This window comes from Thermomyces lanuginosus (genome assembly GCF_041956635.1).
Source record: "Thermomyces lanuginosus strain ATCC 200065 unplaced genomic scaffold VTN49scaffold_35, whole genome shotgun sequence".
Taxonomy (NCBI): Eukaryota; Fungi; Ascomycota; class Eurotiomycetes; order Eurotiales; family Trichocomaceae; genus Thermomyces; species Thermomyces lanuginosus.
This window is the reverse complement of record NW_027192369.1, coordinates 527403-543588: the sequence shown is the minus strand read 5'-3', so window position 1 is coordinate 543588 and position 16186 is coordinate 527403. Positions and strand designations below refer to the sequence as shown.

Below are 16186 nucleotides of genomic sequence, written 5' to 3'. Positions count from 1 at the left end.
TAACTTGAATCCCGGGTATCTCAGAAAATAAAACAAGTAGAGCCGTGTTTCAAGCATCATTTCATCCACGTCCACACCCAATCAAGGAACACTCTGCAGTTCTCAAGAGTAAATCCCTCATCAGGAAACTCCAGTCTCCCCTTTCTGGCATCGCTCCTTGCCTGGATGCAGTTTCGGAGATCGTTGGACCTTTCTGGAAACCATTGAGAAATCTGGAAGCCATGCTTCCAGACCTTGTACACCAGAATTAATAGGACAAAAACAGGAAGCTGAATAAAAGAGGTTAGCAGAGAAAAATGCCGGAACGTAAAAAAGCTACTCACACTGATGTACGAGGCAACAAAACTGCGAGTATTCAATGGTTTCGTTAGGAAGACGTCAAACCCGTTCAAAACCAGGAGGACAGTGCACGCAATCATTCCATAGCATGCTCTCAGCCACTGCCCATGCGATCGGTATGGGTATCGTGGGTTGTCGCGGTCATACAGAGCAGCCTGTGTCTCTGAGATGTTGCCGCTATCCTTCGCATCCTGAAGACTGCCGAGCCTCCAGTCATTATTGTTGAAACTAGGGTTAAGGCAAGGCTATACTCACGTTCTGTAGAAACACATGTAAGTGCCGCAGATACATGCGTAGACGATCAAGAACGAGACGGTGCAGTTGGATGCAAGTTCTCCCAGTCGCTAATTTGGTTAGTGAGATGCCAATTTCCTGCCTTGCGGTCAACTAACCGCATAAGACGCGCCTGACGAACCCATGTACGCTATCAACATGATCGCGGCGGTCGTGAAGACGGACCGAGTTGGGACTCCGGAGTGGCAGCGCCGTAGTCGTCTGGTGATGAACTCCGGTCCGGTTTCGCCCCGCAGAGCAAGCGTGTGCAGGACTCTGGTTGCAACGTAGGCATTGTCGAAAGAACAGGTGAGGGATGAAAAAAGGAACATGGCATTGAAAAAATGAGCTGCTGCGGGTAGTCCAGCCTCGACAACGGCAATGACGAACGGTGACCGCGCGCCCGCTGACTGTCCCCCGCCGTTAAGAAACGGATGATTGTATGGGACGACGAAGGAGACTGTCAGCAGGACTAGGCTGTAGAGCAAGATGATACGGAGCGTTATCTTTCGTGCCGCCATTTTCATACATTCGGGATCGGTTAGAGCCCTGCTCTCTGCTGCCGTGGCAGCGACCATATCCATTCCCGTGAAGGAGAAGACAGCAGTAACACAGCCCCGCCTGGAAACTATTATCAGCCCTGAATAGGGATCAGTCTCCGGCGAGTTTCGTCTTACCACATCCCGAGCAGTCTTCCGGAGGTGCCGGTGATGACGTGTTGGAGTTCTCCATCGCTTGTTATCACTCGATACTCAGAATTGAAGAAGGTATAAGGAGAATCCCAATCTAAGCAGGCCGTCAGCGTAAGCAATCGAACTGGGAGAGAAGCATGCTCACATTTCGTTCCTAGCTTCTCTGTGTAGTAGGCACTCGATGTGGCTAAATCCTGGTCAGCTCTAGCAACAGACTACGCCACAGGAACTTCTTACGTTTCATTGTATCAAGAGTGATCATCATTATTATCAACAGGACAAGAAAGATCATCTTAATGCAACCCACAACGTATTCAAGCTCCCCGAAATGCTATTTGTTCGGTTAATCAGCACTGCACCGACGCTGACGCATGGACACACCTTACCCTCACTTTGATCATATTCACAAGAACAACGACGACCAGTGTCATTGAGATCCATACTGCTGGGTTCACTTTTTCTCCGGTGGACCAACTCAAATATGTTCGTCCATCATCGTAGTGGAAGCGGATGCAGCTAGTCACTTGAACCACCTGATGTGCAGCGAGAACCGTGTAGGCAAACCAATAAATCCAACCCATGGCAAAGCCCACGCCGCGATCCAGGAATCGCCGAGGGAATTCCAGCATCGGACCGTTCACAGGCATCAACGCCGCCATCTCACAAAGACAGGATATGACCGAAGACATTACGGAGCCAATCAGCACATAGGCCAGTACAGAACCGCCAGGGCCTGCGAATGCCAGCTGGGTACCGCTTCCCAAGAAGAGCCCTGGAAAGTCAGCCAGGTCTCCCGATGGGTCATCCTACCGAAGCCACTTACCGGTTCCTACAGTTCTGTATTCCGTATGGCATACAACATCAATCACTGCTGATCTTGCCTATGTCATGCCCAGAGACCTACCCGGTAAACGCAATCATCTGTTTCTGTCAGCCCACGGATCGTGCACCAAACGGGACTTCACTTGCGACTTACATTGACATGGCGCTCGTTTAGTGTTCGCCTGGAGTGTCGTGATCGGTGTCAGTAGAATGGACAAGAGGCCATGAGCCAATGTCGATTCCATCTCCATACCATAGGCTGTCACCCTGGCGTTCGCGAACTGTTTCCTGCAACTTCTCATTGCCAACAAAGTCATCTTCTCTCAAAAGCCTGCTTTTCGAGCTCTGCTGGCTCGATCTATGGCTCGTTGCCGTCGACATTGTCGACTCCCACAGCAAAGGCTGCATGGGCGTCATCCTGGCGTTCTGTATGCCAGCCAGAATTCGCTTTCCACCGGCTTATCCATCCTGATATAGCATCCAAGTACCCTCGTGTCGGCGACCGGAGGGGGGGGGGGGGGGGGTGGCAAATACGAGGAACCCTGCATCCCTTGCGTCCGGTTATCGAATGGTTGGCCGTTTTAGCTGCAAGCAGCATGGCCTTCAGGCAGGGCTACTCGGTCGCTGTAGCTGCGCAGTGGTCGATCCGATTGATCGTCCATACAGCCACACTCAGCGATCACTGACTTGTCCAACTTTGATCGTGATAAGCATAGTTCTGTTGAACCTTAACCGCCAAGCTAAGCCCCCATCCCTCGGATACACCACCGCACACCTCCGCAGTCCACACCCCTCTCTAGTCCCTGTCCCGGTAATTAATTTAAGTTTCCTAAATTTGGTTGTACCCCCCTGGTCTCCCGTCAATTTATCCTGGTCATCAAACTTATCTAAGCCTCGGCTTGCCACACAATCTTTGCTCGAAATCAACGGAAAATCAGAGATGACGACGATATTAAAAATCCCAAGCTCCTCCCCGCGCGGTGTTTGTTCGCACGCAATGCCATGGTCCTAAGTCCTAATGTCTCTATCGCCGTTGCTCTGGCATTATGAGGCGGTCTGGCGGCTCTTGGCCTTTCGTACCGACATTGACGATCTGATCGTCGAGCTGCTGGGCCGGCTCTCCCTGGAACGCATCTACGCAGACAGCGATCGTCGCGCATATTCGCAATTAGTACTCACGCTATTGGTACAATTGAACTCCGTCTTCTCCCTCCAACGCTTATACCTGCCAAAAGACAAACAGCCCTCGACACGGAGCCTCTCGTACCTGGTAAGTTGGGAGGTGACGATCCGCACTGTGGAGGCCGTTGTGCAGCTCGTTGTCGATGGCAAAGAAAGTCTCTGGGAGATACATGGCACGATTTGCAACGCACTAGGCAGGTTCCTATTGTCAGCCCTTCGAGTCCTCGCTCTCCATCCGAAGCCAACGGGAATTTTTGATTTCACACATCGAGACCGCGTTGCTCGCCTTCATACGCTGCTGGAATTGGTCTGTGACAACTACCCCGATTCCTCGGACCTTCTGCTCGTGTGTAGGGAAGTTACTCGGTCTCTAAGCGACAATCCATATTCCCTAACACCCCCCACCTGGTTGAGATGCCAATTAGCCTCACTAAAAACGAAACTGGTATGTGGTTCGGTTCGAGGATACCTTTGTACATCAATCGTTGACGGCAATGTTATCTCTAGTATCCACTCCCCGACTGCTTGTCGCCCCATTATGCTTCGACAATCGTTCCGCCGGATGATTCCTCCTCTGGGTGGCTATCCCAGTTCCTGGCCTTGCATGATATGGCACAGTTCGTCATCGGAGCCATGATTCAGCATGCAGTCGACGAAGGCTCTATAGACGAGAATTTGCAACAAGCAGCGATACGGTCGCGGAATGCCATCCTCCAGACTGCCAAGCGGATTCGGCTGCCAGACAATCTTGCTGGAACTCAATTGCTGCCAATTCTTGAAGAGTCCTTTGGCGTTGTCTTGTCAGATAGTAATCCCGACCATCCAGAAACGACGGCATACGAACTTCATGAGCAATCTATCACAATCGAATCCCTCAACGCGTTTTGCAAAAGGTTGATCGACCGGCAGATGAGTCAGCGTTCAAGTGATAGAGAAGTGACACAAAACATACTCGCGATTACAAGACACCTGTCACGCCTAGCCAAGCCATCGTCCCGTAAGCCGGCTGAGACGACGCCACGCCTGTATGTGATCAACTGTCACCAGTCCCACCTTATCGGCTCCTTTCAAGTTAAACAGCTGTTGCATATCTCATTCGAAGTAAGTGCAAATGTCTAGCACGCAGTGAGAAACATCATTGACATATTTGCCGTAGGGCGATGGCGAAGACAGTCTCGAGATCTCTCTTCCACAGGGAACAACATGTCCCCTCTGCTACGAAAGGGTCACAATGCTCCGGGAGATCACGCTTGCCAGACATGTCTGGGAGCTACTTCATCCCCTAGAGACAGACGATGGTACCGTGGATACAGAGAGGCATTTGCCCACGCAGTTTCGGTTATCACCTGCGAAGCCAGAAGCGGATACATCTCATCATCATAGAAACAAATCATTGAATTCCTTGAAGCGAGAGCAATTACAGCAACACGCCCACTTCGCACATACCTGGGATTTCAGTATGACGCCGGGGAGCTCCATAAGCACCGGGGAGAGGTCAGTGTTATCGCACGGAGACTTCGATCATCAGAGCCTCAGTGAATCTAGTCGGCGATCGTCGTCCGTTCCGTCTATCGGACCGCTACCAAGTTCTCCTATCAAGGAGGCGTCCGCGTCCGATGCAGACAGATCGAAGTTACCATGGAGGAGACGATTGACGTTGCCAAAAAGAAATAGTACTCAAAGCTCAAGTGATGCCAGTTCTATTTCGACAGGCGAGGTGGAATCCGAAAAGTTGGAAGAAATTTCGCTTCAGCGACTCAAAGACACTTTCAAGACATCCGGAAAGGGCAAGACCAACAAGAACATATACGTCTCTCTGTCACAAAATTCAACTGATGCCGTATTTTGGACACAATCCTCGGTTGAAGTTTGGGATGTCGGAACAACACCGGCAACGTTCATTCAGTCTTTTACTGCAGACGGGTCCTACATTGTTGCCGCCGTGTCCAAAACCCATTTGGCATACATTTTCCTGTCCAGAGACCGCGCTCTTATTGTAAGGAGCCCTGGCCAAGCTTCAGGAAGTTGTGACTCGCTAGCTGACACTTGGCGTTGCAGCTGCATATCAGGAACTTTCGAAACCCATCCGATCCAATTGTCGAGTACCGCATGGAGCATGAACCTTGGTGCAAGAATATAGCAATATCACCGAGCGGGCATGCAGTTGTTGTTGGATTCGAGAATTCGACGATACGGTTCTTCGACACCACCGGGATGGTGCCGCCTCGCGAGGACCGCGTTCACTGTCGAGAGTATCAGATATGCAACGGATGCCCATCGATCGAAACCGTATCATTCTCCAATGATGGCTTGAACGTTCTTGCGAGTACTAGGAATCATACAGGAATCATTCAAGTGTACCGGTGGGAATACCCCTTCCAGGAATACGAGGAGCTGCAGTCATGTCGATACCATGTACCGATGCACGAGTCAGAAGACAATGGCGTGACAGCCGTTCTATATCAACCGACGGCAGGCGGCGAAGGTACGGTTTGCATCACCACCTGGACACAGTCGGGAACGCCAGTGTTAGTTCAGACGAAAGATGGTTTCCGCAGCGAGATCAAAGGCCAAGGCCAAGGGAGCCATGGGCAGTGGAAAGTGGGAAGTCGCATTCAAAATGCAGTCGTCTCGCCGTCCGGAAGGGAATTTGCGCTCATGAACGACAATGGCTTCGTGTTCCGGGTTTCGAATCCGAACGCAGCAGTCTTGGACGCGAGGAAGATTGTGGCCTCGACAAAGCTCTCAACGAGATCTGAATCGTTCTCCATGTCCTTCGTGAGCATACCCAACGAGGGTGACATAATTGCACTAGCTTGGGCCGATGCATCCAAAGGAATTGGCTTCGTTAAGACAATACGCACCCCGTCGAGCGTAAGTTTCTCAATCATTGTTTAGTTCTGTTCAATATCGCTAATCACTTTTCTCAGGAAACGCAGTTTGTCAATCAACTGACGCCGCCGCTCCTGGCCACTCCTATCACTAAGGCAAGGAACTCGGCGAACTATTTCTCAGAGTCATTCGCCAACGTCACACTTCTCCGACCACCGGTGGAATTACCAGCAGAAGAGAATCTCAGAGACGATCCCTGAGCCATTCAACTAGTTATCCTTCTCTCGAACGGGGGCCTCCGTGCATTCGGTCAACGAAATCATGCTCCCCAGTCTACTCAACGAGTCATTATCTTCTTTCATTTTGAAGCCCTGGCACTCCTTATTCTTTTTCTTATTTGCCCGACCTGGAATCCACAGTACCTACCAGTCTACGGCACAGCAGGGTCGTGAAGTAAGAAATCCACATGGAAGACTTAATGAATGTAATGTCTTAATGATGTGCTGGATGTCGATTCCAGTCAACTACATGTACAGTAACTATATTCGAAAATCTGACAGTTGAATGTATTGTTCCGCTGGTGGCGGAAGTATTACGAAGACTCATGCGAAGAATTTGAGGATTGTTCATTCGGTAGTATGCTAACCTGCTTTCTTGGGATTCGACTGGGCCGATGGTGGGAGTCTTGCCTCTTACCTTCTAATTCAAATCAAAGCGGCTTTTCAATTAACCGTCTCCTGACAGATACAGTTTGGCCTACTCTGCACACCCTCCGTTCATGCAGCCCGCCACGGTAAAAGTTCTCAGGAACTTATGGCACCCAAGAACTATGCGATCAGATTTGAGGGCATTACGAAACGCGACTAACGGAGCGTTCGTTTTAAAAACAATGGGCACATCAAATGAGTAACTATTAAAGAGTGGGTAATAATAATATCTGAGATATATTGGGCGTGGAGGATGGGGCTTTTTGAAAGAGCGGATGTCCTCTAGCCAAAACCCTAAGGGCATCCGATTACAGAAATAATAATTGCAGCTCTGTCATGGATAGGGAGCGGTATTCTTCGCTTTACCTGACATCATTTTGACTATCCCGCATTTGTATTGCCTAGAATTAGCCTCCTCGAAAGCTGCTTGCTCCAATACTCCTACGCGCCCTCCGGGCATCTCGTCCGGCATTACGTGTAGGAGTCACCCTGACGTAAAGAGCATGTGGCGAAACCTCCCATATACAAGTTTAACCAACCTGCCACGATCTAGAGGAATCATAGATGGAAAAATTGCTACACTTTGACCGATAAGACAATTTAATTTGTGTTCAAAGCTGTGCACTCAAATCATGTCACGCAACGTCTGTATTACCGCTGTCGAAGGCCACACTGGCTTCGTGATTACCGAACTTCTCCTCACCAATGACCTCTTCAAGAAAGAAATTGGCTCAGTTGTTGGCCTAGCCATTGATCCCAATGCGCCCCATTGCAAGGAATTGGCCGACAAGGGGGCAACCATCATGCCTCACAAACCCGGTCGGGTCCGCGAAGTAGTCAGCACCTTGCAGAACACAAAAGCGGACACCCTATGCCTCATCCCGCCAGCTCATGGCAGCAAGGCCGATGTCACCTTTGAGCTTATCGAAGCCTCGAAAAGGGCAGGCATTCGCAATGTGTGCTTCCTTAGCGCTGCAGGGTGCGATCTTGCTGAGCGCAGTACTCAACCACGACTGCGGGAATTTATTGATTTGGAGGCCGAGTTCTTGAAAATTAAGGGAGATCCGAACACGAATCCGTTGTATTCTCCGGTGGTCATACGGTGAGCATTCAGTATTTTCTTCCTTGCTGACGAGGCTGACAATCTGTGACGCGCGGGTTTCTATGCTGAAAATCTTTTGCTCTACGCCCCTCAGGCCCAGGAAGAAGGCCTATTGCCGATACCCATCGGCTATAATCATAAATTTCCTCCTGTTGCTCTGGGAGTATGCATTATTCGAAGACTTTCTGTTATTTCTCACTGACGTGTTCCCAGGACGTGGCTCAGTTAGTCGCCCATGTCTTAACCAGCAAGGGCAAGCATGGTTTCAGTGACCAAGTTCGTGGTCAACTCATTGTTCTGACTGGTAAGATCACTTATTTAAGGATACTGCTGCCACGATCCAGGATCTTACACGGGAGCAGGACCAACGCTCGTCAACGGTGAAGAGCTAGCCCGGATAGCCAGTAAAACCCTTGGAACGGAAATGCGGTTCGAAGACATCTCCGAGTAAGTGTGACAAGCTGTAGCTGCATTGCTAGGCGCAAGTTTGACAATAGAGCAGGAACGAGGCGCGGCGAGTGCTGCGCCAGCAGGGAGATGCCGATGACGCCGAGATCCAGTACATATTGGAGTACTATTCGCTTGTCCACCAGGGCAAAACCAACTATCTTTCGACAGCCGCATTCCATGACATAACAGGCAATTATCCGGTCGAACCGCCTGAGTTCTTCAACATGTACAAGGAGGAATTCCTTCCCAAGAGGGCGAACAAGCAGCGCAAGATTGATGGAAAATAAAGCTATTGTGTGCCACTTGTAGATACACAAATCTGTAAAACTCCTATGTAAGGGAAACAAAATAGGTCTATGTGAACAGCTTTAGCTATTTCGTGAGTTCTGGCCGGATAAACTCCATTGTTCAAGACGAAATGCCCAGATGAGTCGAAGAACGAGGGGGGTCGGCATTCAATATTACTTGGGAGCGGCCATTTTTCAGGCCGGATACTTCCGGATCAACGAGGACGACTCGACAACACGGACTGTCATGCATCTCTCCATTCTCTCAAACTGCTGCGAGGCGGACTCCTTCAGAAAATCCCATGGCGGAGACAATCGACCTAAAAGGATGCTCTGGGACAAGCAAAAGAAACACAACGGCTCGTCAACGAGCGGTCTAGACCGAGATCCACTCGAATTGGTCCGTGCAGCGGATAGCTGTCGCGGTTAGGGTTCCAGCCCTAGCGCGCTAAGCCCGCTTTGGCATTAGGACACTGGCAGCCTTTAACCTGGGACCCTGGCCATCCTTTAACAGTAGGCGGTCAGCTCAAAGGTGCTTATGTAATGGTCAGACAACATGCCGGGTGGTTGGGAGTCGGGAGACATGTTACATCATCAGTTAACGCCAGGACAGATCCTCCAGGAACCGCCGATAAGACGCTGTTTCTGTCGCAGCCGGACTTTTATCTTATCGTCGACTTGACGAGGCTTACAGAATTCGGTTCTGTCGTACCTGCTCATCGTCCCCATACGAGTATCAATCGATCCGTCGGTGGTATCATACTCTTACAGCAGTTCATCGGCGTGTTGCGGACTTTCGCCCGCGTTCCTTCGTCGCCTGCGCTTCTCGGATGGCCGGCAGTTCCTGACTTACTCACCGGACTCGAAATTTGGGTAAAGGAAAGAGGTTCGGGCTGATTGCGTCAGCCCAACCTCCAACCCGCAACCGAAACGATGCGATCGTTAGCTGCAACACCTATACTCCAGGGATTGGTGTCTGCGCTGCTTCTTTCCGTAGTCACTGGACAGGGGGAAACTGCTATTCATGAGAAAGGCCGTTGTGCGATTCGAGGACACTGCGGAAAGCAGAGTTTCTTTGGTGGAGAGCTACCCTGTCCGGACAATGGATTGGCGCGGACACCTGATCCCAGTGTCAGAGACAAGCTAGTCGCACTATGTGGTGACAAATGGTCTGACACTCCTGTATGCTGCGAGGAAGAGCAGGTAGGTCTGTTCCTAGGCAAAAGCGTACGGCATCTAATGGCCCGATTGATTCCAGGTTGATGCCCTGAAGAAGAACCTGAAGCTGGCCGAGGGCATTATCGCGTCTTGCCCAGCATGTCTGGACAACTTTTTCAACATATTCTGCACCTTCACATGCTCGCCTGACCAGTCGCTCTTCGTCAACGTGACGAAGACGGAGAAACACAGCTCAGGGAAATACCTAGTGACTGAATTGGACAACTTGTGGTCAAGGGAATATCAAGAAGGTTTCTACGATAGCTGCAAAAACGTGAAGAATGGTGCATCTGGCGGGAAAGCCATGGACTTCATCGGCGGAGGAGCCAAGAACTACACCCAGTTCATGAAGTTCTTGGGCGACAAAAAGCTTCTCGGAAGTCCATTTCAAATCAACTATATAGAGGAACCCAGGGAGCCCAACCAAGGCATGCAAGCGTTGCCGCTACATCCGAAAGCCTGTAACGACTCGGACCCAGCTTACCGGTGTTCTTGCGTTGATTGTCCCGATGTCTGCCCTCAGTTACCTGAAGTCAAGCGACAACATGATTGCCATGTAGGGCTCATTCCCTGCCTCTCGTTTGCCGTGATTTTGATCTACTCTGTCTTCCTTTTGTTGGTTGTCTCTGTGTCGGGCTACGTCGTCTATCGCGACCGGCGTTATCGGAAGCCAGAACGTCTCAGACTCTTGCAGGATCCGATACCGAGTGATGACGAGGATGATGGCGATATCGTACATGGAATCCGCCCCCTGGAGCCTCCATTTCGCGAATACAAACTCAATAGCTTTTTCCATGCGCTGTTCAATCGGCTCGGTAGCATTTGTGCTCGCTTCCCCGCACTGACTATCTCGACCAGTGTCGTTATCGTTGTTCTCCTGAGTTTAGGCTGGCTTCGTTTCACTGTCGAAACAGACCCAGTTCGACTCTGGGTTAGCCCGACTTCGGATGCTGCACAAGAGAAACAATTCTTCGATGAAAATTTTGGGCCGTTTTATCGAGCCGAACAAGCCTTTTTGGTTAACGACACTGGCCCGGTGTTGAGCTACGATACGCTGATCTGGTGGTTCGATGTCGAAAGCCGGGCACGGCGCATGATATCTCTTGGCAGAGGTTTGTCTTTGGATGATATATGCTTCAAACCTGTCGGAGATGCTTGTGTTGTCCAATCTGTTACCGGTTACTTTGGTGGTTCGCTCGCGGGAGTGACGCCGGACAACTGGCAGGACCGAATAAAACATTGTGCTGAGTCTCCAGGAGACGCCAGCTGCCTGCCGGACTTCCAACAGCCGCTGAAGCCGGAGATGATCCTCGGGGGTTATGAAGAAACAGGAAATGTTCTCGACGCCAAATCTATCATCGTTACTTGGGTTGTGAATAATCATCCTCGGGGTTCTGAAGGCGAGGCCAACGCCATGGATTGGGAAGATAGCCTGCAACAAATTCTATCGGTCGTGCAAGAAGAGGCCCAAGAGCGTGGGCTTCGCGTATCCTTCAGCACGGAGAACAGCTTGGAGAAAGAGCTGAACAAATCGAGCAACACGGATGCTAAGATTGTGGTCATCAGTTACATTGTCATGTTCATCTATGTCTCATTGGCCTTGGGTTCGGGGACCGTGACTTGGACATCTCTATTGAAGAACCCAGCCAACGCCCTGGTGCAGTCAAAGTTCACCCTTGGCATTGTTGGCATCTTCATTGTCCTCATGTCGGTATCGGCATCCGTTGGGTTATTCTCCGCTTTAGGCGTTAAGGTCACCCTCATCATCGCTGAAGTGATTCCGTTCCTTGTGCTGGCTGTCGGCGTGGACAACATTTTTCTCATCGTCCACGAGTTTGATCGAGTTAACATCAGCCACCCAGACGAGGAGATTGATGAACGGGTCGCCCGTGCGGTGGGCCGTATGGGTCCCAGTATCCTGCTATCTGCCGTCACCGAAACGGTTGCTTTTGCCATGGGTATTTTCGTTGGAATGCCAGCGGTTAAGAACTTTGCAGCGTATGCCGCTGGGGCCGTTTTCATCAACGCCGTTCTCCAAGTGACCATGTTTGTGTCGGTTCTTGCTTTGAATCAAAGACGAGTGGAGAGTTTGCGGGCAGATTGCTTTCCATGTCTGACGGTGCGCAAGGCCACATTCTCTGGTTTGGCAGATGAGAATTGCTACGACGATATCTCTGGAGATAGCCTCCTTCAGAAATTCGTTCAGAAGATCTATGCTCCGGCTCTACTTGGTCGGCGCGTGAAGGTGGCGGTGATCATCATTTTCCTCGGTATTTTCACGGCTGGGCTGGCGCTTTTGCCTGAAGTGAAGCTTGGTCTTGATCAGCGGATTGCTCTCCCGAGCGACTCTTTTCTGATTGATTATTTCAATGATATGGACGAATACTTTAGAACCGGCCCGCCTGTTTATTTCGTCACCCGAGATGTGAATGCAACCCAGCGAGTCCATCAGCAGCAGCTATGTGGCCGGTTTTCCACCTGCGACGATTTTTCGCTGAGCTTCGTCCTGGAACAAGAAGCGAAGCGCTCGAACGTGTCGTACTTGTCAGGCTCAGCGGCTAGCTGGATTGATGATTTCTTGTACTGGTTGAATCCGCAGCAAGATTGTTGCAAGAATGAGGATGGATCGGCCTGCTTTGAAGATCGATCTCCTCCGTGGAATATCACTCTCTACGGCATGCCTGAGGGACAGGAGTTCATCGATTACCTCCAGAGGTGGGTTGAAGCACCGGCAGACGCATCGTGCCCGCTAGGCGGAATGGCCGCCTATGGCAATGCTCTCGTCATTGACCGCGCCCACATCATGACCAACGCGAGCCATTTCCGGACCAGCCACGTTCCCCTCAAAAGCCAAGATGACTTCATCAACGCTTACGCCTCTGCTCGCCGCATTGCGAACGATATTTCGGAGAGACACGGCATCAATGTGTTCCCTTACTCCAAATTCTACATATTTTTTGACCAGTACGCTAGCATCATCCGCCTGACGGGCACCCTTGTCGGCACTGCAATGGCTATTATCTTCGTCGTCAGCTCCGTCATCCTCGGGTCTGTTGCCACAGGCATCGTCATCACTGCGACGGTAGTCATGATTGTTGTGGATATCATGGGCACCATGGCTGTCGCCGGCGTTTCCCTCAATGCGGTATCCCTCGTTAACCTGGTTATCTGCGTCGGCATTGGCGTCGAGTTCTGCGCTCATATCGCACGAGCATTCATGTTCCCGTCCCGCGGGTTGCTCGACCGCGCACCGACCAAGTTCCGGGGCAAAGATGCGCGCTCATGGACAGCGTTGGTAAACGTGGGCGGTAGCGTGTTCAGCGGCATCACCATCACGAAGCTACTGGGCGTATGTGTACTTGCATTCACACGCAGCAAGATCTTTGAGATTTACTATTTCCGCATCTGGCTGGCCCTCGTGATCTTTGCCGCTGTGCATGCCCTCATCTTCCTGCCTGTTGCTTTGAGTTACTTCGGCGGCGATGGTAAGGCTCCTCTCTCCCGTTCAGCTTTTGTCTTGATTCATCATGCTGATTGGTCCCTTGTAGGGTACGCGGATCCCGAGTCCAATGGCGGCTTGGAAGAGAATCTTGCAGCTCGAGGATACCGATCTTTGCTGATGGATGACGATTATGATTCCGAAGACGACTGATAGACATTTAGCAAGCTTTGCTCTTTTCTTTCTTCTCCCATCTGTTCTTTTCATGATTTTGGATACGCCTCTTGCGGTTGTTCTTGACGATCTCTGGGAAACATTTACAAATGGAGCAATCTACTGTCACTCCATTCGAATTGATAATTATATTTCTCGGTCTCCAAGTATGACGGCCAGCAACTCTATGGTCTGTGTACTTCAGTCCATTGTAGCCTTTTACGAGGGTGAGAAAATCTCTCTCTCATTCAGCAGCAAGAGCCGGTCTGTGACCCAAAAGCGACAGCCAACTCCTTGTGAGTTAAATTCGTATCAGTGGCGGCCGTTTCGAATGATGATATTCAAATCCTCGCCAACAGTCAGGTCCGATCTAACAACCAAAAAAGAACATCGCGGTGAATTTCCGCGACACCAAGTACCGAAGCTTCGAAACGACGAGATAAGCCTTCGAGTCCCCTGTAGCTTTGTTTCAGGCACTTTGTAGCTCGGAATGCATCCGGTCCTCACAGACGTTGTCGCCTCCGTTGCCAAATAAAAACACTTTATGATTGTAACGGTGGCTTGCCGTTCATGAGAGACGACTCGAATAATTTCGAGTTTCATTGACAAGATTTCTTCTTCGCTATTTGCGGAAACAAAGTGAACCGGGTCAAAGTGTGGCATCTCCATCTCTCCGTCTATTAAACCACTATGAAACCTTCATCTCAGCTTATATGGGCGTGCAATTGAGATTCTTGTGGAAACTCACCCCCTAGAGGACCCTGACGATATCTGCTCTACGGTTCAGCAGAAATACAAGTCATTCTTCAGTTCAGTTAACGATTGCCGACACGAACTTTCTCAGCAAACGAGATTCGAGTCTCAAGTGGACTCGATTGAAAGTAGGGGGACAAGGGAGAATGGGAAAACAAGGAAAATGTTATGAATACGGCAAGATATCGAAAGAGGAACGCACAACATATACAGCAGCATAAGGATCCTCGAACACGTGTCAATTACTTGACTGTCATAATGACAGTCGCATCTTTTTGACGGTACCCTAACCGTTATCTGGCCTAACCACATATGCAGTTCTATAAGCCATTACCTGAGGAGTTATCATATGCTCTGCTGAGGAACAGTTCTTATGGGGCAAGTCTCTGCATTGCTTGAAGGAGAAGATGGGAAAAGGAAAAGAGCGGACTGCCAAACCTGGAATCCGTGCAACTGTACTCCGTAGCCAGGTTGTTGGTGTGTCATATTCTTCTATCCCATCTGCTTCTATTCCAGTATCAACCACAAACTTCGAGGAATGTTCCTTTTCTTGAAACGTTATAATCATATGTGAACTCGCCGGCTGCAGTTCCAGCTAGAACAACGTTTTTAAAGTAGTTTTGGCATCCTGAGTTCAGAGATATCTCATGAAGCCGATATCATACCACTCATTGATGTCAGCCGGTTATCTCTATCGGACTCTCCGTCACTTATGCTAACCGTAATCCACTATAAGTCGTCTCAGTTGCGTTCCGTCCTTGTTTAGGAAATGGAATCGAAAGATTCCGAGTGGCGCCTCGCGCAACGTATTCAAGAGCGTCTTGTGACGAATCCCAGAGAATAGCTAATGGATATCAAAAACTACCGCTGTCTTTGGGAAGGGAAAATAATATACATCCATCGTGCAGTAGTCTGTAGTTACTTGTGATATTCCCTTCCGTAAGCGGTTTAGCGAATATGTGATGATTCTCTATATTTCCAAATTACATTTAGTTCCAAGCATTCCTGACCAGCACTGGGTGTACATTAGCTAAGTGTATTCCGATTGCTTGTACGGAGTAATGGTTACCTACTGACTACTGACTACGCTGCGCGTACCCTGCGCTGCAGCGTCTGCATTCGCTATGATCTACCAATGCTCATGCCGCCTGCTAAAAGCTTTCGCACTTTTCCTCTACACGCTTTTACGGTTGGTTCATAAACCCTGTCTTGACTTTTTCTGTGCGTCACAATGTCCGACCTTGATGAGAATCCTCCGTCACGAGCGCCAGATGACCCAGGGGATGCGCAGCTCACCCCAACAATTGACGTATGAACCTCTTTATGTCCTGCACATCTCCTCAGACTAACTTGTAACGTCCTTAACAGCCCCGAAGCAAGGATAATTCGAACACTTTCCCTTTAGATGGAGTTGATATCGCGGCTGTTTCGAATGAAAATTTAATTCGGCTTGAAAATACTGTCCCGATTGTCTATCAGATTGGTGCAACAAAGGTCGTTCGCATCTCACATAGCCTGGTTTTGAAATGTGGATCTTAGGTCCTGCCCTCGGAGGCTAAAGCTCTCGAGTTGGCTAGATAGAGGACGAGAGTCCGGGTTCCCAAGGCCTACCGCTCCTTCTAGGTCAAGGCATCTACGTACTATGGAACATACGGATATATTGCCATGGACAACATTGACGGTGAAAACCTCGGAGACTGTTGGAAGCGCCTCACACCAGAGCAAAAGGAGGACATGGTTCAGCAGACAGCCGACATGATCAATCAGCTCCAGTCCGTTGTCATTCCCGAGCCCGGCCCTATTGGTGGCGGACCTTAACGTGGTAGGCTTTTTCCGGACTACGGTGCTGGTCCGTTCAAGTCGGCCATGGAGATGGA

General features: G+C 50.1%; 5 protein-coding genes across 5 annotated transcripts; 4 read left to right on the top strand and 1 right to left on the bottom strand.

Moving 5' to 3' along the window:
- Positions 1-56: 56 nt before the first annotated feature.
- Positions 57-2543, bottom strand: VTN49DRAFT_5644 (uncharacterized protein; the record flags this gene model as incomplete). Its single annotated transcript, XM_069413724.1, has 12 exons — positions 57-269; positions 324-537; positions 595-683; positions 732-1233; positions 1290-1398; positions 1450-1491; positions 1542-1635; positions 1691-2076; positions 2128-2141; positions 2209-2225; positions 2281-2308; positions 2380-2543. 12 exons carry the CDS (start codon positions 2541-2543, stop codon positions 57-59), a joined length of 1872 nt encoding a protein of 623 aa, XP_069266367.1.
- Positions 2544-3144: 601 nt separating this feature from the next.
- On the top strand, positions 3145-6400 carry VTN49DRAFT_5643 (uncharacterized protein; the record flags this gene model as incomplete). The annotated part of the gene is made up of 5 exons (XM_069413723.1): positions 3145-3753; positions 3816-4409; positions 4465-5304; positions 5367-6182; positions 6239-6400. 5 exons carry the CDS (start codon positions 3145-3147, stop codon positions 6398-6400), a joined length of 3021 nt encoding a protein of 1006 aa, XP_069266366.1.
- A 1079-nt stretch (positions 6401-7479) lies between these two features.
- VTN49DRAFT_5642 (uncharacterized protein) lies at positions 7480-8686 on the top strand (the record flags this gene model as incomplete). Its single annotated transcript, XM_069413722.1, has 5 exons — positions 7480-7938; positions 8044-8112; positions 8163-8253; positions 8312-8396; positions 8452-8686. The coding sequence occupies 5 exons, from the start codon at positions 7480-7482 to the stop codon at positions 8684-8686; spliced, it is 939 nt and encodes a 312-aa protein (XP_069266365.1).
- Positions 8687-9619: 933 nt separating this feature from the next.
- Positions 9620-13556, top strand: VTN49DRAFT_5641 (uncharacterized protein; the record flags this gene model as incomplete). The annotated part of the gene is made up of 3 exons (XM_069413721.1): positions 9620-9889; positions 9945-13389; positions 13453-13556. 3 exons carry the CDS (start codon positions 9620-9622, stop codon positions 13554-13556), a joined length of 3819 nt encoding a protein of 1272 aa, XP_069266364.1.
- A 1984-nt stretch (positions 13557-15540) lies between these two features.
- On the top strand, positions 15541-16127 carry VTN49DRAFT_5640 (uncharacterized protein; the record flags this gene model as incomplete). Its single annotated transcript, XM_069413720.1, has 3 exons — positions 15541-15618; positions 15678-15803; positions 15933-16127. The coding sequence occupies 3 exons, from the start codon at positions 15541-15543 to the stop codon at positions 16125-16127; spliced, it is 399 nt and encodes a 132-aa protein (XP_069266363.1).
- Between the last annotated feature and the right edge of the window lie 59 nt (positions 16128-16186).